General features: G+C 40.9%; 1 protein-coding gene across 1 annotated transcript in view; it reads left to right on the top strand.

Moving 5' to 3' along the window:
* The window catches only part of ptprua (protein tyrosine phosphatase receptor type Ua), a 169,020-nt gene that overhangs the window by 83,714 nt on the left and 64,880 nt on the right, over positions 1-20,426 (top strand). Inside the window, exons 7-10 of the mRNA XM_083926147.1 lie at positions 7,323-7,643; positions 11,847-11,956; positions 15,750-15,951; positions 19,741-19,843. Of these exons, the coding sequence (XP_083782273.1) occupies positions 7,323-7,643; positions 11,847-11,956; positions 15,750-15,951; positions 19,741-19,843 (736 nt within the window). The remainder of the gene's footprint in view (positions 1-7,322; positions 7,644-11,846; positions 11,957-15,749; positions 15,952-19,740; positions 19,844-20,426) is intronic.

Genomic DNA, 20,426 nt, shown 5'->3' on the forward strand with positions numbered 1-20,426 from the left:
ATGCTGAGCAAATGCGAACCAATCGTTCTGGCGGAGTCGGGTTACCTAAAGACACATTCTTCATTGAAATATAAGCATAAGCTTTAATGTTTAGTAGAGATTCTAGTAGATATTAACATATATATATAAAACCCTGTCATCAGTGTCTGTTTAGCTCACCTGGTAGAGCATGTGCTCCAGGATGTTCTCTTACTGCTGGGGTCAAAATCAAGTAGACTTCTCTGAAAAACATAACCTGTTCTGGCTAGAAACACTGAGCAGATTCTGTATCAACTTAATTAAAACAGATAGTGTCCCTATTTGGTTCCTATCAATAACCTCAAAAACATCTGTTTTAAAGATAGTGATTGACACATTTTTGTTAATGAACTGAACATCATATTACTTTTTCCTGTGTGTTTCCATATGTTTCCATATTTAATTTTACAAACATGGCAGATTTCATTGAGTTTTCAATGAGGGATAATTATTTTTCAGAAAGGTGCTTTGGGTCATTTACATCAGTATTTATTCAGGCTTGTTTCGTTCATTTGAGTTGAAAAGGAGGAAAAGAAGGCCGAATAGCGCTTGAGCATGACAAGAGACAGTTCGACGTAACAGTTTTACACACCACTTTTTATCGACTGCATCTTTTCGATTATCTGATATCAATCTTCTTTCAAACCGATTTTGCCTCCCACCAAAACGCTTGTTTTCCATTTTCAGCAGCAGGCTCAGCAGTTCTGTTGCAGCAACCTTCACAAAGGAAAATATATCTAGTTGCATTGCAGTTGTAGCTTTTAGTTCATTTTATTGCAGAAAATGCATTGCAAGCTCCCCATTGACCACACAATTTGTATTTTTTTTCTTTTTTTTCTTTCAACCAAGCAGAGGTTGCATTAGACCCCTACAATCTATTATTACCTGTCTTTTTTTTTAGGATAATTAAACATTTAATATCATTTGATTATTATAAATTATTATTTCACATTTTTAATAATTTATATACATAATAATCTTATAGATTATAAGGGCATGGAGAGAGAACAGAGACACAGACTGTGCGGTCAGTTTTCATTGTCAACACCACACAAAGCAGATGAGGGCTTTTTTTTGGGCCACTAAAAACACTGCGGCCATTGTGCCATCACAATTATTGGGTTTTTCAATGAAACTTCACACATTCAGCTGCCGGGGACATATTGCAAAGGTATGTAGCGATACAATCTGGGAACCCATCGGCTATCCGTTTGACGACAGTTTAGCTTCTGGGGGCAACTTGATCAATACTACTTGGACTACAAACCAGACCGCTTCCACTTCCCAAATCTTGTTCCATTGCCTGCAGATTCTACATTCATATATATAATCTGTTTATAGACATTAGTAGCGATATAGCCGATACCATGGCTTCTATGGAGCGGGCTTGCCTGCACTGCATTCCGAATGCAAAGGTGGCTGTCGGAGTGCACAGTTTACAGATTGGCTGATTTAAGTTATCATCATTGGGTTTAAAGGTTTACTCCGTAGGATTTCCATCTATTTAATTGTGTTTACGTTACTATCTATCAAAGAGTGAGTTAAAACAATGGTGACTGATCATATGACCTACTAATGAAAGAACTTCTACTTGCCTTTTTAACCAAGTATTCCAATATGTCTTTGGTGACACTCCCGGGCTGGATTCAAATAAGCCACCATGTTAGTGACGCTGCTGACAGCGATTGGTCTGTCGGCCCCGATCATCACCAACTGTTATGCTGTGTTCACTTGTAATTTGCGGACATTCCAACTTCTGAGTCTGGCTTGTTGTAAGGGCAGGATGAAAATAGGAACGTGTGTGTATGGAATTAAGAAGGTAACATATAGGGGACGGGCTGGAAGTAGAGAGGTGAATGTCTTTCAATAAAGTTTACAAAAGAGCATAAAAACAAACACATATAGTGACCGTGAATGTGACAAGATGGAGGCTCTGAAAGAACAGGCTCACCTGCAGTTACATCTTACCACCACAGGAAACAAGGCATCTCAAATCTTATAGAGTATGACTTTAAGTCAGAAAATCTGCCAAACAGGCGCTTTTCCTTTTTTGCTTTGACACCAAATGAATCATCTTCTTGGTAAATTCTCCTGACTTCTGCTACTCTTTGCTGCAACTCTGCTGCTGCTCGACAGAGCACACTTCCCATAATTGTTAAAAAATTTCAATAACTAAAATATTCAATCAACGTAACCACTCTAACCAAGTGCAATGCCATGAACGCTGTTGAGGACACATTTTCTATAACTGTGTGATGTTCTTCCCCATTTGAACAATAAATTGTGTCAAGACAACAGAGACACAAAACACAGGGCCAGATTTACTGCAGCTTTCATGCTGGTGATTAATGCGCAGATTTGACGCATTCTGCCCCGAATACAAGTGGTGTATTTTTCAAACAGACGTAGTTGGCTGGAATCACAGTTTGAATCACAGTTAGGAGTGCTAGGAGTTTCAGGAACTATCTCTCTCCCCTCTTTGCATATGCACTTGACTCCCGCATTGTCAAAGCATAATCTGTCCTGTAGGTTAAAGATTCAGTACTGCTTGTTTTTGTTGTTGACGACATGTAATCAGTCCATGACACATAGCAATAAGCGTGTCAAAAACTATTGGAAGTCGTATTCATTTTGGTAGGCCAATCTCTGCTCCTCTTGGAAACCATTACAGGATAATGTGTGAGGTATCAGATTGAACTGTCATGAAGCTACAGAACATCAGCATGATTTAGAGGTTACATTTCAAGAAATTGATACCTCCAGAAAGTCATTTGAAATATGCATTTCAGTAGTCCAAACCCCATGCGGATTCAGTGGTAAGTATCAGGGTGTGCACTGATAGTCCATCATAATTCCAACATAGCTCCTGGCAGGAGGGACAGGCCTCAGTGAGGCAGCTGTTAAAGATGAGGAGCATAAGATGAAATGTGCAGTCCCATAGGGAGTCTCAGTCATTCATCTCTTTTTCTTCCAATGCTCATCTCTGGTCTGGCCTCCAGCCCCCCATCCCCCCTTTACTCCCTCTGCCTCTGGCCTAATCCCTCTGATTAGGCTAATCAAGCAAAATGTCAGTTTGGGGTAGGACTGGTGAAGGAATGGCGGGTGGAGAGTACAGGACAAAGCCTGCTGCGGTGCTGCTGTAATGATGAGTAATGGTGTTTTAAGCTGAAAGAGAATATTCAGTCCCTGGTGGCAGGTCCGGTTATGACAGGATTAAGACTGCTGCACAGAGCAGATATTGTTAAAAAAAAATCTGACATCAAGCCAGTTATTGTCATGCACCTTTCACTTGACAGCCATTGGACAATTTTTCAAAGTTACATATTAACTGTGTGATTGATCCATACTATTCCAGGGGAAGATTTTAGCTTGTATCAGTATCGGCTGTGAAGGCACAAATCAGCCAAACTCTGTTTCACCCTTTTGGGAAAGAGCAAATGTCTTTCCGATCAGCGAGATGTCTAAGGTCATTTTCTTCTCTGTCTCGTCCCCTCAGAACTGATGTCACCTCCATTACATTGCTTCATTTGTTTATGCAGCAACTTCTGATCTATGTTTAGCAAACCCCTCTATTCCTGGCCTCCCAGCAGTCTGCAGCTCTGCACTGCCAGTCTGTGCCATGCTGAAGGTATTGCCCTCCTCTTGGTTTATCTGATGTCTCAGCAGTATACTTAAAGATCCAGGTCAGCCCCCCCTCCCCTGTGTGCTTGGAACCGTGCATGACAGGGACATGGACATCTGCAATTACAGCTTTTACACATGGCAGTGGTAATTAGGCTTCACAATCGATTCTCTGCCAATGCCGTACACCGATCTCCTACTGAACCTCATTTATGTTAGGTGACATGGGAATGTAGAATGCTGTGTTGTATGCTACTTGTTATAGGAGTTTTCTTTTTTTTTCATTGATTCACCCCTCTTTAACCTCAGAGTATAAGTTTGTAAAGTCAGCTGCAACTGTTACTGTCTCCTCCCTCCCCCATCAGTATTTCTCTTTTAAGCTGTACAGGGCAAGAGTTTAGCAGTTTCAGCATAAATCAGAAAATTGTGCTGCAACAGAGAGCATCATCTCATCTCCTCTAACTTATCGTAGTTTTCTAATGCATTCATTTTCTATTGTGTCAACGTCCAGCAGCAGCAAAGTATCCAGAAATTTATCTCTCCAGTTATCTCAGACTGGATGGGGTATGTAGTCCCTTCAGCATGCTCTGGCTGTGCCCTTGCGTCATTTCAAGATACCTTGTGTAGAGCATCCAAGGCATTGAGGCTTCCTAGTCAGGGATAGAAGTCTGAACCAGGCTCAGTTCAAAAACTGGGAAAACCAGTGGTTCTACTCCACAATCCTTCTGTATGTGTGGACATCCTCAGCCCTCCCCTTAGGATGATGATGAGGTAAACTGAAAAGGACAGGCTCTTGTCTGTAAACCTAGTCTCTTCGGTCAAAGCTCACAACTGTCTAAGAGGGTTGGAGTGCAAATTGTCCGCTGATAAATCTCATCCTCTATTTTACTTCACTTGTGACGCCCAAGCTCTGCCGTGGGTCAACAACTGTCGCTCAAATTCTAACTGTGAAATTGGACACCTGATTTGAATGCTATCAGCCAAATGAATGGGCATTATCAGTTGTTATGTCTACCATAGATACTGTATCAGGTGCTATGACCCCACTCTACCTCCTAGTTGGCTCAGTGCAGAAAACGTCTACTCTATTGGTAAGCTGGATCACCCATATTGGACAGAGCTTAAAGATGATTGATGGCCATCTGCACAAGGAGATAGGTTGGGGTGCTGGATGGTGAAAAAAACACAGGACTTTCACCCAGTAGACCGGTGTTTGTGTCCCATGTGAATCAAAGGTGGGGTCAAAGGGTTTTGTATAGGCTACGTAAGTTAACCTTTGCAATGTTCCTTAGGTAACGTTCCTAACTAATGTCAGGAACAAGTGTTAAATAACCCAAACAATGATCTTTTCCTAAACCTAACCACATAGTTTTGTTGCCTAAACCTAACCAAGTAACATTAGTCTTTGAATTCTCAACGGGACTTCAACACCATTAAAAAAGTGATGCCATGGGGCCCTGACCAAGCTAACGGCAATCATTACCATGTGAATAGAGGATAATGGCCTTTTGTACCTAATGGTAGGTGTAGTAGACTTCAATTGAATTCAATATCGAATCCTTACAAAAGTTATCCCAGGACACTTACAGAAAGAATATAGACTAGGTCTAGACAACATTATTTGATCTACAGAGACCCAACAATTCCCCCATGAGCATACTGCAAGTTGTAACGGCAACATCAGAAACAGCAACTTGCAAAAAAATGGCAATGAAAAACTTTCCTGTGGCAGGAACGTTGGCCAGATCAGGTTCTATGCTGGGTGGCCATCTGCCTTGACCAGTAGGGGGGATAGAATCCCAGAGAAGCACAGCAACCACTGTCCAGCATGAGTTTAAGTACTTCTACAGGAAGGCAGGAACGTTCAGGGTTGGGATAGCATTAAACCATAGTGATGTCCAAATGAAGCTTCATGAAGCATTAGTTGTATTTGTTGAGTCCACTAGAGGGGACTCTTGGTTTAAAGTAAAAGGCTAAATAAATGGTAATTCAGTGTGTTTTCAACCCTTTGTCCATCTAGTGGTCAATAAATGTTCCAGTGTAAGACATCAGACCAGATCTCCCAAACTCTTCTTTGGTCTCCAAGATCACTGGCTATCAGATTTTTCCACAACAGCAACCACGATCCAGATGCTACCACAATCGACAACACTGACCCATATCTATAAGCTTGATAAACCACTGATAACACCCTTTGAAAGGAGTCATAACGGTTAAATGTATCACATAACTGCTGATAACCCCTAATGTGACTTTAAGTGACAAGTAGCCACGCATTATGTGAAAGGTGTCGCTTGGGATGAAAACAAAAATTATCAGTACCAACTCTGCAGTTCTCCTCACCGTTATAACATCTTATAGTTATTTATGGTTGTTTTACTGTTTGCAACTTTACAGTTTTGGTTCACTATCACTACTTTCTCAACCTTATTTCCAACAGCAGCAGGCAGACGCTCTGAAAACCCCAATGTACACTCTCTGCTCCTAATAGCAGACAGAGTTACTGAGTAGCTGGTGAATGTTGCTAAGGACTTGGACTTGTTTTTGCCAGGTGGCCAAAACCTCCAAATGAATTATAATGCTAATGCTTATAACCTCTTCACAGTGTACAAGAAGCTAGGTTCAGGTCACACAATATCAGCCCCATTATAACCAGACCGGGCAGACATGGGTGTTGGGTCGGATTAGTGCCAACAATAGGTGTCTGGTGCACCAATCGATTGTTTTATCCCATGAAGTGTGTCACGGTGGACGAAGACTTATGCTGCATCTGGGACGCCACATGATGTCTGCACAGAAAGACTACAATGTTAGATTTGTTTTTTGCATTCCATGACGGGACGTCAATAGGAGCACAGCTGGAACATGGCCAATATGTCAAATTGGCTTCAAAGTCCAGTACTTCCTGGGGGCCTGGTCCGAGCACGTCCTTCCTGATGACATTATGTTCGTTGTGAAAGACAGCAAGCCTTGATTGATCAGGTCTTTCAACCAAGTCACAGCAAGACTTTATGACTCTATAGCTGTGTTCGAAATCCTCCCCTCATTCTCTCATTCAATCTAATTGTTGCATCAGTAGATTTACTGGATATATGTGTAACGGAAGCATCATGTAAACAAACGGAGCTGTAAACCAGGCACTCAGGACAGTAAAAGGTTTTATTAATTTTGCATGTTAAATTTAACTGTAAAATCCCAAATAAATTGTGTTAAAGTGTGGTTTTGTTAACAATGGTTATGTGTCCTGATGAATTTTTTTTCATGAGCAAGTGACAGTAGTAAACTTGTGAATGTTGGCTGTTCGTACCTGCAGTTAGCTCTCTAATATCTGGCTACCATTAGCACCTCTTCTGCTAGTTCTTTTCCTCTGGGAAAACACCATTGCATTGTGGTATGTGGGAGTAAAATGTATGGTACATCTTATGTATACTCAAATTAGCTGTGCATCGTGGGTATTTTATAGTGGACTATATAGTGAATGAAATTAAACACTAAGATTTCAAACACTAGACAGACACTTCTTTGCTTACAAGTATTGAAAAATACTGTGAGTGAGCTTCTTCCTCGCAGTGTTGAAACGTTTTTTCTTCTGTGATCCCCTCAGTATCCTTTGCCGAAGCTGTTAAATATGAGCTCACTGTTTGCACTTTATTAATATTATTTCCTCTTCCTGTCCCTCTCAGAGCCCATGCGTGCCTTGCGGGGTCTAACAGCTGCAGAGATCCAGCCCCGGCAGCTAGGGCTTCAGTGGGAGCCGCTGGGCTACAACCTCACCCGTTGTCACACCTACTCCTTGTCCCTGTGCTACCGCTATTCCATGCCAACGGGGGGCAGCGGAGGGAACAACGCCACCGTCAGAGAGTGCCTGTCCGTGGATCGTAACACCTCTCACTTCACATTGAGAGACCTGCCACCCTTTCGCTCGGTCCACGTCCGACTGGCGCTGGCCAACCCAGAAGGCAAGAAGGAGAGCAGAGAGGTCACCTTCCAGACTGAGGAAGACAGTGAGTGGGCAGATTTATTTTCACGTAGTGACCAGTAGACAGGACAAAATATTCTGAAATAAGGCATGCAATTGTTACATCCGCGCAACTGCAACATAATTATGGAGAGCAGGGTGTTTTTAACGTATGTGCTGAACCCCTTTATTGTCATAGTTTCTCAGCTCTGGCTTCAGAACATCTTATATTTGTACTTTCCTTTGCATGCCCCCTCATACTCAGATAATTATTGTGGACTGCTTACACAAATCCATGCCTTTAGTCATCCAGTACCAGTGGAAAAGAAAACTAATATTGACTTTCAAAATAAGCTGGATCAGCGTAACTAAATGGAAGATCAGTCTTTTAAATGGAGACCAGTGGAACATTAATCAGCTTGGGCCGTGGCTGGAAGCAAAATGGTAAAATGATTTTGCTTATCTTTGTATTAATATTTTCTTGTGTACATCAGCAGATTAGGCACATTCTAATGCAAATTCCCAAAGAGTGGAAGTGCAGAAGGTCAAACACGTAATGTTACATGGAATAACCAAGTCTTTTCAATGTAATTGAATGCCACTCAGGGAGGTTTTTGACCCTGTGAGAGAGTAAGATGGAATGATGGCTTTTTTTTTATTGCATCTTCAAAATGCATTCAAGTATTAGCAAAAAAAAATAGATTGTTGTTTTACATTCAATCTCACAGCAACACTTATAATACCAGGCAGTTGAGGGGATATGGAAAACAGACTTAATTATCTACACCTATGCATTACTGTCTTGTAGGCAGGAGGACATTTTTTTTTAAATGGAGTAACATATAGAATGTAGCCTGCTATTTTTTTACTCATTAAATTTGACTGGTTAGGAAGTGACAAGTTAAAACACACGTGTCAAAAAAAACCAAGCCGCGATTGTTTTTTCCCCCTGCTTTACTTGATATTTTGAATGTCAGCACCGATGGAAAGTTTTGCTTTTGAGCCGCTGAATGCCAGTCTGACAGTCTGACAGCCCCCCATCCCCCTGTCACAAAGAGAGCCACCGTCACCCTCACAACTACAGTAATTGAGGCGCAGCCGGTGACAGTTCCTCCTGCCTGTTTCTTATGGGCTCAACAATCAAACACGGGTGTAGCACTTTGCTCATGCGGTGTGTCTGCTGCTGCTTCTAGGAAACAGATTTGGCTGTCAGGAATTCATGGATACAGCGGGATTTTGTTCTTGCATGCATACCTCTCCTTACCTGCCTACCTCAGCTTTAGCTTCGGATAAACAAGTCGACAGGCCAAAGAAGTTTGATAGTGCAGGAGAGTAATATTCAGTAATTAAGTCACAGCTAAAACACCAACCAGTTTTCATTGCCATATAGATGCTTGGTCAGTGAAATGACTTTACACATCAACCTGTGACGCGCCACGTACCCTCTAGCATCAGTTGTGCACATGCAGGGCCGCCACTAGTGACCGTAGTAGTTATGACGGACACAGAAGTAAAGCAGTAAGTAAAGGGGATTTACTATGTAAATGAACTAACATACTTACATCACGTGCATCACATACATAACTTACGGACAGAATTTAAAGTTATAATAGACTTAGACTTAGACTTAGACTTCTCTTTATTGATCCCTTTGGGATGACTCCCACAAGGAAATTGGATTTCCAGCGGCTTACAGAACACTTGTGTAGAAAATAAGGTCGCATAAAATAAAACACAGTATAAGATAAACAGTAAACTCTTAGGTAAATGAATATGTAAAGTAAAACAATAAACACTAAAGACTAAACTTTTAGTTAAATATAGAAGGTAAACAATAGACAGTAAACAATAAACTCTTAGCTAAATATATATAAAGTAGAAATAAGAATATGGGTAAAATCAACATGCACTTAAGTGGTGGATAACGTTATTGCACAAAGAAAAGAAAAGAAGTGTCCAGTTGTGTAAGAGTAGATTATTAATTGCACAGTGAGTGGCTCCCACTCCTTCTCTTCTGTCCTCTTTATTTCCTCCTCCCCCCGAGTGAGGAGTTGTAGAGGATGACGGCCTGAGGGACAAAAGAGTTCTTGAGCCTGTTGGTCCTACACTTGGGCAGGAGCAGACTTCCACTGAACATGCTCCTCTGGGTGCTGATGACGGTGTACAGGGGGTGGCTGCCATTGTCCATAATGTCCAGCAGTTTGTCCAGTGTCCTCCTCTCTGAGTCCAGTTCCATGCCGACCACAGAGCCGGCCCGCCTGATCAGTTTATCCAGTCTGGAGGTGTCCTTCTTGGATATGCTGCCCATAATATGGAGGAAGTATCGCTCACTGTTGGTAAACACACAAGAGAAAGCGTGCAGTGATGGTTAAGGGAGCAACATACTGAGTAAAGAGACAGGTGCCGTTTAGTGAGGCCAAAGCAGTGAATCAGATGAATAAAATGGTATTTTATGATTGTTTTACAAAAAAGCAGTTATGTTCAAAGCATAAATAAACACACGCACACCCCCACAGAGTTGTGATGGTAAGTGCTCTCAGATTATGAGTGAACGCAGAGCATCACTGCTCTGTTTGTCTGTGTGTTGGTAACAAACACACTGCCTTGTACCCTGTGCAGCCGTATCTGATGCTGAGGGGGAGGGGCATCACAAAGTGTCAGTTGCCAAGCCTACACCCAGAAACCTCTCTGGTCATCTCTAAACAACAAGAAAAGAGAAAATCCATGAAGAGGGCAGGGTCTCTACAAATACAAACACTAACACACTCTTCTAGTGGGTCATAAGTAATGATTCAAAGGGATTACTTTTATATTTGTTTCTGAATTGATTTTTTAGGGGAAAAAATACATATAATACCCCTTAAGTTACATAACAAATGTACATTTTTTAACCCTTATTCAATTCACAACGTTAACCATGTGTTAATATCAGCACATTGAAAAAAATGCAGGGATACCCAACGCATTAAAAAGTCACGCCAAGGTGTCTTCATCAAGCATTCATATGTCACAACCTCCCAACTACCTTTTGAGAAATAAAAAGTCACAGGTAGTTCATTTTGTAAGCTTTGGAAATATTACAACTACAACATATGGTGATTTACATAATTTTGTTTCCTTTCATCTACCGAGATGACCTGTTATGACAATAAACTTCTTGAATCTTCAGTATGAGACAATTACGTTTTTTTCCTGTGTGTGCAGTAGGGTGAAGCTAATTTGTCCCAAGGGGAGTTTGAAAAGATAAAAGCAACTTTAGTACAGTTCAGTAAAACAAAAATGATCAGGACTGTGTGGATGTGGTTTCATCAGATTTGACTAACAGTGGATATATGAATATATATAAAAATAAATATGATCAAATTCAATATTTATATCAATATAATATGATATTTTTAAATCAGGAATGATGGAGTAGTATTTTTTGTAGCTTGATATTTAAACTGATAGAGATTATGGTCTAAACTCTTAAACTAAGGACCAAGTTGTAATAGCCTGGAAATTAAAACAAAATCTAAAATTTCACTTTGACTGAATTGCATACATTTTCTCTTGGAAATATGAGTCACTGAACAAAGATGGAGCCAGTTTTATATTGAAGTCCTTTCAATGAGCACCTACACACAACTATCAGACTTAATAAGTTATTATGTATGAATAGTGACTCAGCCTGAGCGCTCACTTAATTCTATTTTCTGTGACATGTTAATGCTAAAAGGCTGTTTTCAGTGTGTGTTTCATAGTGTTACCAAAGGGCACTAGAGCCAACAGTCCACTTTGAAAGGGGATTTATTCTCAGAATTTAGTAATCTATGCAGCACTTGGCATCAAGAAAGTAAGTGTACTTCTTTACTACTTTAAGAGATGCATCTCATTAAGAAAAAACACGGAGAGATACTCGGGCAGTTCACAGGTTGGATCACTTTGCTGTTTTTCTGTCAGTAAGACGCTAAATAAGAAAAATCGACTGTCATCCTCCAAGACACGGTGCTCTGTTATCAGACAGTAGAAGCCAGGATCTCAATTCATCCTGAGGGCTGAGAGCGAGAAGGCCCGCCGCTTCCTTTTATCACCTCCCTTCTGCTCTGTCTCTCTATTCATCTTTTCCTTCCTCCTCTATCCCTGGCCCTGTGCCTTCCCGCTCTGTCAAAAGTGTTTTTACCCCTTGGTGTGACTGCACGAGTCCATTAACTTGAGAACCGAGAGGAGTGTTTATCTCACAAGAGGTTGTTTTTCTCTCCTGCTGCAGTTCCTGGCGGCATTGCTCCAGAGTCCCTGACCTTCACCCCGCTCGATGACATGATCTTCCTCAAGTGGGAGGAGCCGGTAGAGCCCAATGGTCTCATCACACAGTACGAGGTAGGATACCTTGTTAGTCATGCAAAGAGATTCACAATAAACAGCGATACGGCCGCCTTCACATCGCACACTAATCCTCTCCAGGTGTAGGATGTTATTTTCCCCTTGCCAATATCTGTTTTATTCACCCTCCTCCAGTATAATGACTCAAATCAAGGAAAAGTGTCCTCTGCTCACTTTAAAGACTGCGCTGCTCCCCCTCTTTGATTTCCCCCAGGCTTGTTTTTTCTGGTTCTTGCCCAAATGCTGGTAGCACACGCAAGCCTGAGCCACTAGAGTCGGGAGGACCCACTTTTCACAGTTCATGGGATTTTCCGTACATGTTCATATGGTAATGAAGCTGAGGCACAGACTTCAGGCTGTAATTACATGGGGGACAACCACTCTAATTACTTATTTGCCTAAGAGATGCCTCCACGAGGGGGCAACTTTAAATGTTTCTAATTAATTATTGATGGCCCCATATCAACCATAGACCTTTGTAGTATGGGCTTTGGAGCCTTTTCTGTAAGTAGATGTGAAGACCCACTATGGTTTAACACATGGCCACCTAATGGAGAGAGAAACGAGTTTCCATTCACAAGCAGAAGAAGCTTGGAAAGTGAGGAGCTGAGTGATGCCGTGACCTTGCTCTGCATACAGATGAGTTGTCCACATCCAAATACTACTGAACCGTCAACACTGGATTTCTGAGGAAAATACCCTTATTAGATTGAGAAACACAAATTGCTAACACAATATCAGCCAATATATGTATGGGACAGCACCCGATGGATCCTCGCACAAACTTGACAAATGATACATCCTTTGTGAGAAAAGCTTCAAGCTTTGTTTAAGTATTCAACAACAATTCAAATATGAAGGTTAACACACTATTACGATTGAGTCCAATGAACCCTTTTTAAAAAGCCATAAAACATCCAGCGTTTTCTTTTGAATTCTCACCAGAGATCTTTGACTACAGATCTTCGACTACAGGTACAGACTGAATCACTGTGATGTTGCGCTAACAACACATCACTTGTGGGTAGACAACTGGCAGTTGATTTACATTACAGAGATATGTAAAATCGACAAACTTGTTGATTTCTGTTGTAATTTTCAGTCCTAACTGTAATGTTGAAAGATATATATGTAAAAAAGGGACCATTGGACATTTCAGCTGTGCGTATTTTATGAACTGTGTGTTTTGTCCGCCTCATTTGAAAAAGAAAAAAATGTTGGCATCGTATGTTTCTGCAAACCAAAGAAACATTGATATTTAATGTTGATGGCACACTTTTACATCTGTATGCAATGATCCAGGCTTTCATGATCACTATAACACTTTTTTTCAATACATTGAACAATTTTTCGAAAACTCTTAACACAGAAACACACCTAAAACACATAACTGGCAAAATAGTTAATTTAATGCTCAAAATCACACATTGTAAACTAAACTCCAACAACAATTTTCAGAATACAATAATACACTAAAACAATACACTATGTCTATCAAAACACTGCAAACATGTCTCAAAAGAAATAATTCTTCAAAAACTCTAACACATATTTTCTTACAACAGGAATTTAGTCAATCATAGCAAAATGTCATAAAAACACTAACATCAGATGGATTTATTAAAATTGTGTTTGCAATCCAATTGCATTTGGTATTTAACTTGAATGTACTTTACTATGAGAGGAGCTGCTACAGTTAGTAGTCTTGAAAACACAATTTTGTTAAACTGAGAATTCACTAACTATGTTGTTGGTGCTTCGTTTTATGTGTAGAGACTCTTCTCATGCTGCTGCAGAGGTTTGGTGTTATTTTGAGCAGTATTAGTGGTTAAAAAAGATGTTTTAATGCCTTAACTGTGCTGCACCAAGCTAATCAGTGTTTTAGCCGTATTTGGCTGTCAGCCAAAATGCCTCGATTGCTTATTTGATGACTGTATTTCCCGAGAAAAAAACTTTAAAAGAGGACTTTGTCAACATTACATAGAGGGCTTGGCTTCATTTGATAGACCTTATACTGAAAAGGAGAAATTATATAGACTGACAGAATATTAAGTTAGGCAATAACAAACATCTTGTCTGTCATGAGTCATGTCCTGTATTCGATCTATGGGTTAATGAATAACAAATGTCGTTATATGAAAAACAAATGTCATATTGTACAGACATCATTTTATTGTCATCCATGGACCATCCATCAATTTACTCATCTGTTTTCAAAACTGCTTATCATGTCCAGGGACATAGGGGACTGAACGCCTCTCCCAGCAGGCATTGGGTAAATGGGGAGTTAACATCCTGGATAGGTTGCCAGTCAATCACAGGGCTAACACACCTAGCCAGACAAACACATTCACTTTCAGCTGACATACAGTCAGTGTTTCTGGACTGTGGGGGTGAATAATATTCACTAGAGGAAAGAAACGTGGACAGGGAGGAAAGGAACTGTAATCCTTGAGGTTGCACTGTGAAGTGAACCACTATGCTGAAGAACAACCCCGAGAAAGACAAATGGGCAATTTTACAAGCAGCCTGGCGGATTTCCTCATCTTGATTTACAGACTTTAACACATTCATCAAACTGCAACCAAAACAAGTAATAACATCATGCTGGTCTTCATTCATACTTGTCATCTTCAGTGCTTGTTATTTTGTCTCTGGCTTTATTTTATCAGCTAATCCATAAAAGGGTAACAAATCAGGCCAGCGGTGCTTTAGAACAAGGATATGACACAGAATCTACCTGAGTCTGATTATCAGTGGCTAACTGCAGCACAAGATTTATTAGATCTGCGCTGTGAGATGACTTTCTAAGATTAATCAAGAGGCGTTTCTCGTGAGAGAGCCTTTCAATAAAATTCCATCTAAATTCAATCTTTTCAGTATGAATCATAAACTGCAGCCTGCGTGAAGTGTGTCTTGTGTCTAGCTTGTACAGTTAGATTTGTACTGACCGATCAATGACACAAATACTTAGTATGATATATGATGTAATTTGAACACATGCTAAGGTAAAAATCTTTGACACTTTTGAAAGTTCATCAACTCAAGGCTCATAATGGGCCTTCTATCACAGCCACAGGGATGGTGTTTGGGTGTATATCCCTAAGTCAGCTGGTCCACAACTTTAGTCCAGAATTGTTGTGCTAGATGTTCATCCAGCGGCGTCCTCATAATGTAAATGTGACCCATTATGCTTATTTTCAGGTTCATACTACATTTTAAATGCTTTTCATGTTACACACATTATTTTCCTCATAATTTTCGTTTGAATACACATGTATTCACCCTCTCACTGAACCCTCCATTTAATAATAATAATAAAAATAACAATAATAATACATTTTATTTATATGGCGCTTTTCAAAATACTCAGAGACACTTTACATATATTAAATATGAAACAATACTGTAGAAATATAAATCACAAAGCAATAATCACACCAGCGCCTGTCTCTTTAAGACTCCCTCCTGAAAAAGTCCAGTCTGCACTAATTGGTACGTGTTTCCGACATGGAAACAGAACACATGGATATCTCACTTTTTATAATATGGGACGATTAATTATGTTTCATACTCGCCTCATGACCAAATATCTGCAAGTCCTCAGCCTCAGCTGTATTTGTACACGTGCTAAACTACCATCGTGAACATGGTAGACATAATACCTCTCAGCATGTTAGCATTGTCGTTGACATTAGCATTTAGCACAAAAGCATCATTGTGAGTAAAACCTCAGAGAGCTGCCAGCATAAATTGTATTAATCCAGTGTCACCGTTTCACCATTTCCAGATCAGCTACCAGAGTATTGAGTCGTCAGACCCAGGCATCAACGTGCCAGGTCCTCGTCGTACAGTGTCCAAACTAAGGAATGAGACCTACCATATGTTCTCTGGCCTGCATCCTGGAACCACCTACCTGGTGTCAGTGCGGGCCAGAACCGCCAAGGGGTTTGGCCAGACCGCGCTCACCGAGATCACCACCAACATCTCTGGTGAGGCCTCGTGCTGACTGCTGTACCTGTTATGGTTGCTTCAAGTAGTGTGTGTGTCTGTGTGTGTGTGTGTGTGTGTGTGTGTGTGTGTGTGTGTGTGTGTGTGTGTGTGTGTGTGTGTGTGTGTGTGTGTGTGTGTGTGTTGTGTGTGATCAAAGTATGATCCTGAACTGTAAACACCAGTAATGACAGAGTGCACTTACAGTATATGCTGGTAATGCATGCAAATAATGCAGAGTTCAGTCATCATAAGAAGCGGCACTTAAAAGAAGAAAACTATTTTTCCCCAAAAATGTGTGTTTAGCATTTGCAGAAGATAGCAAGTAATGACTTGTAATTCCCTTCTTTTGAAGTGCTTCTGATTTAATAACACATATACGTTTAAATTATACAAATTATTTTCATTTTCCCAGAGCCAAACAGCTTTTAGAGGTGCAATACCTTGGTTGGATGAAATGAAAGCAGACCTGCATTATAGTAAAACGAGGAATGTTCAGCTTGAACGGTTTTGGTGAAAACAGCTTTGTTCAGCCACACATCACCACAAACTGAATCTGTTTTTACCATTCAAAAGGAGACGCCGCAGCTCCGAAATGAGAGAAGCTGTGTTTGTGAGTGAAAAGGTTGCCTGTGTGGATCTTAAAATTGGTCTGGGAAAATGTGTCTAGAGAATATGAAAGGCTCATCTACAAATGGGTGTCTGCAAGCTGTTTCACTAATTGCATCACATGCTAATGCGATGTTTCCGCAAGAGAAAACACATGGAGCAAGTGAGTGTGTGGATGATTTGGAATTTTCGAGGAATAGTTAAAAGTTGACTTCCCAAACAGATCAAAAATCACCGGACAGAAGGATCGCAATTGCACAAGCAAGCAATAATCAGAGCCACAATGAAAACTCAGTTTAAATCAGTGTATTGCACAATGAGCTACACTCGAATAATTCAAAAAGGTCCAAATAATGTTCCCAACAGAATCGGACTAAAGTTAAATAAAAAATTAACAAGATAAAGAAAAATTTCAGTTTGTTTATTTCTGTTTTAGTTCTGTTTATTTTTTGTAGAAGTGAATCATCGTCTCAAACAAAATAATAAAGGATCTCTGATAAGTTTCAGTTTTGTTTTTCCCGTTAGGGGTGGAGCCTCTTCCCAAACAATTTAACAACAACAAGTGTGTTTGTTTGTTTGTTCGCTTGTTTGTTTGTTTGTTTATTTGTTTGTGAGTGTGTGTGTTTGTGTGCTATATGCTAAAAGGCCCTACAAATGATAATCTTTTTGCGCTGGGCTCACCGCGAGGTTGGGCGCAGAGACCCAGTAAACGGCTAAATCAACGTTAGTATTAAAACAACCGTTAACAACCGGTAAACAGCCTATTCACAAACCTGGTCAGATGCTTATTAACCTCCAAGCATTACGTTTTCTTCTGAGATACGACTTTATTGTAAAATTCGGGAAACTCGGACACACAATAAGTTTTTCCTACATCTTTCTAACGGGCTTGATGTCACTCTCTGATTGCCTTGGAAACGGAAATGTCACGCTCAAAGTTTCTTCATTGGTTGCGCTTTTGAAAGGTCAGCGGAAAACTGGTCAAAGCGCAGCGGCAGAGAGGCAAATCTGAGCTCTGCGCGCCGCTACATTGGGCGCTACCGCCTCTTCCATAGATCTGGCCTCTCACGTTAGCGGTTGTGTCAATACAGCTGGAGATATCACAGAAGATGTCAACACATCTCCATCCATAGAGTCAAATGATACTCATGCAACACTTTGCCCAACTTGTCGTTAAATGGCCGAGTTATAGGATGAACCACAACGTCCTGCATTGAGGACGTATTTCCTGTTATTTCCTTGTTGGGGACCATCAAGATGCACTAGCGTTTACATTACAAAGATATGTGGTCAGATGTGTGCCAGACCACCTCTGTAAAGGCTCATTTATGCTCTACATGAAATACCCATAAGGATACGGACGGAGCCTTCTGTCTATACTCTGCGTATATTTCATACGGACTAAACTTTGCAGTACCACCATAAATCCTGGGGGCAGTGTTGGTCACTGTACACAAAGAGTGGTCTGAATAGCAGGAGCTAGCAAGTCATTAAAATTTCGATTTTTAATTTCTCTCATCTGTAAAACCAATGACTTGAGCTCTCCGTTCACACTCTAGGATGTATTAAGTTATCTCCCCCATCGTCGCCATGTTTGTTGTTGTCATAAACCTTTTTTTAAATCTGTACTACACATGAAAGCATGAGGGCAGTGACAATTAGAATGTTGATAATGTACGTCTCTATTTACGCACAAAATGGGAGTATAAATGAGCCTTAAGTGGATTGAACAATCGCCCAAGACCCATTTTAAAACCAAGTGTAAACATCCAACCACATCTGTACCCGTACAAACAATAACCATATCCACCGCCGCAGCTTCCCCCAGCACAGCTCCGCCTTTTGAAAGGAGGATTGAGCATCATGTCATGTATCACATCATCGCTCCTTCCTGGCGCAGAGTGATCCTCTAAGAGGGCTGCATATTATAACTGGATTGGAACAACACACTAGCTGTTCCTATGGATCAGAGGGGAAGCATTTTTGCACAAACGCAGCTGAATGATCATAATCATAATAATCTTGCACTTTTTATGTTTTGCTGTAGTGTATTTAGGCTTTATACTCAACCTCCAGGTTGTAGTACAGGTGCAAAAGTGGGTTGTGCTGAAGGATGACATTTCTGATGCAAAGACGGAGCTTGGTCGACTTTTACGGAATATGTAAAGTAAATTGAGTTAAAAAATAAATAAATAAAAAATTTAAATATGAAAAAACACAGATCTAAACACCATGAGGTCTTTATTTGCCATGTCCCCTCACTGTAAATAACGCCGCCTGTTCTCCAACCCTCTTTCTTATCTGTACCTGTACCATCTGGTTTAGAAGGTGGTCTATGTGGGCTCACAGCCGTCAAGGTATTCAACCTCCAGTATCACATGCTCTCTCCCGGCTCAGCCGTCAGAAAAGCCCAGTGGGAAGCCAGATTTTGGAAGCAAACATGAAAGTGTAATGTCGCACTATTAGTCTTTTCATAATTCACGTCGGATTTCACCACCTAACATGCGCCGGCTCCCACACCGCTCTGTGCTTTATGCATTATGCAGACCTCAGCTGTTGTTTGCAAGCAGTGAGTGTGTGTTTTTCAGACGGTGGGTTACACAAGCAGATTTTTACAACAAGCATTAATGCAACACCCTGCCTCGGTAGCAGAAACATTTCCTATTCCATTGTGGAGGCCTTTTGTTTCGGCTTATCTGTTGTACCACGAAAGCCATTTGCTCCACTACATACTCATACATACACACAGTTAATTCACTCCCTGTAGTAAACAGAGAGGGGAGCACTCAACCTCATTATCCCCAGAGCTTTGCTGAGGTTGTGCAGCTTTGAGATCTGTCCTAATTATATTATAAGGGCCTCTTGTTTTCTCTGTAGTTGGCTGCTGTTTCTAGTCATCATCAGTCAATGACACTGTGTGGGAGGCCTCCACACACCACAGCACACAGGGGACATATGCGGGTGATGAATAAAGATAGCACACTTTTTATTTCATGTAGGGGCGGAAAGATTGCGTAAATATCCAAGAGCAGCTACATGTCTTTAAACTCAAATCTAAACCAAACATGTTTGATGTTTCTCTGGGAATGCAGGATTTAAATGATTTCTTCCACAGTGTTTCAACTCCTTTGACTCTGCCTTTGCCCTTCTCTGTGGCTTCCCTGCATTATTTCTTTCCTCAGCCCCGGTGTTTGACTACGAAGACATCCCCTCTCCCCTGAGTGAGTCGGAGAGCACCATCACTGTGCTGCTGCGCCCTGCGCTGGCGAGAGGGGCTCCAGTCAGGTACAACTAATACACTGTTCACTCCTACGCCAGCATTCATTCGGTAGTCTTCCTTCCGCAGTGTGATATTTATGGCTGCAGTCACAAAGAGCTCTCTTGTAGCGCCAGAAACCACTACTCCAGGCTTGTGGAGTAGTAGTAGCAGATACCATTCTAAGTGCAATGTATGAAGAACATTTTGAACAGAATTTACAACGGCCAAAAGGGAAAAAAAAGAATATAAATATTGCTCTCTCTCTAGTGAGAAACCTGTCTCACCATGTCAGACATTTTTGGAATGACACCACATGCCAACCAATCACACGTCAGCCGATCGACAGCTGTGTCACCGTACTGAGCACCACACTGCAATTACAGTCGGGAATCCAGGTCCACAAATTTGGAAGCGTGAGGATTAGACAAAGAGTGAAAAATAAAACCTCCGATGCATTCAAAATCTTACTTAAAAATAAAAAGTACAACATTTATGAGTTAATATTTTGTATCATTCTGTGAGCCTCCCTGCTCACAGGACAGACGGTAAATGAGAGAGACAGCGTTGTCAGCGGTTAACCGTTTATTTCCCGGCTTCTTCTCCCCCCCA

Source organism: Echiichthys vipera (assembly GCF_963691815.1).
Source record: "Echiichthys vipera genome assembly, chromosome: 13".
Taxonomy (NCBI): Eukaryota; Metazoa; Chordata; class Actinopteri; order Perciformes; family Trachinidae; genus Echiichthys; species Echiichthys vipera.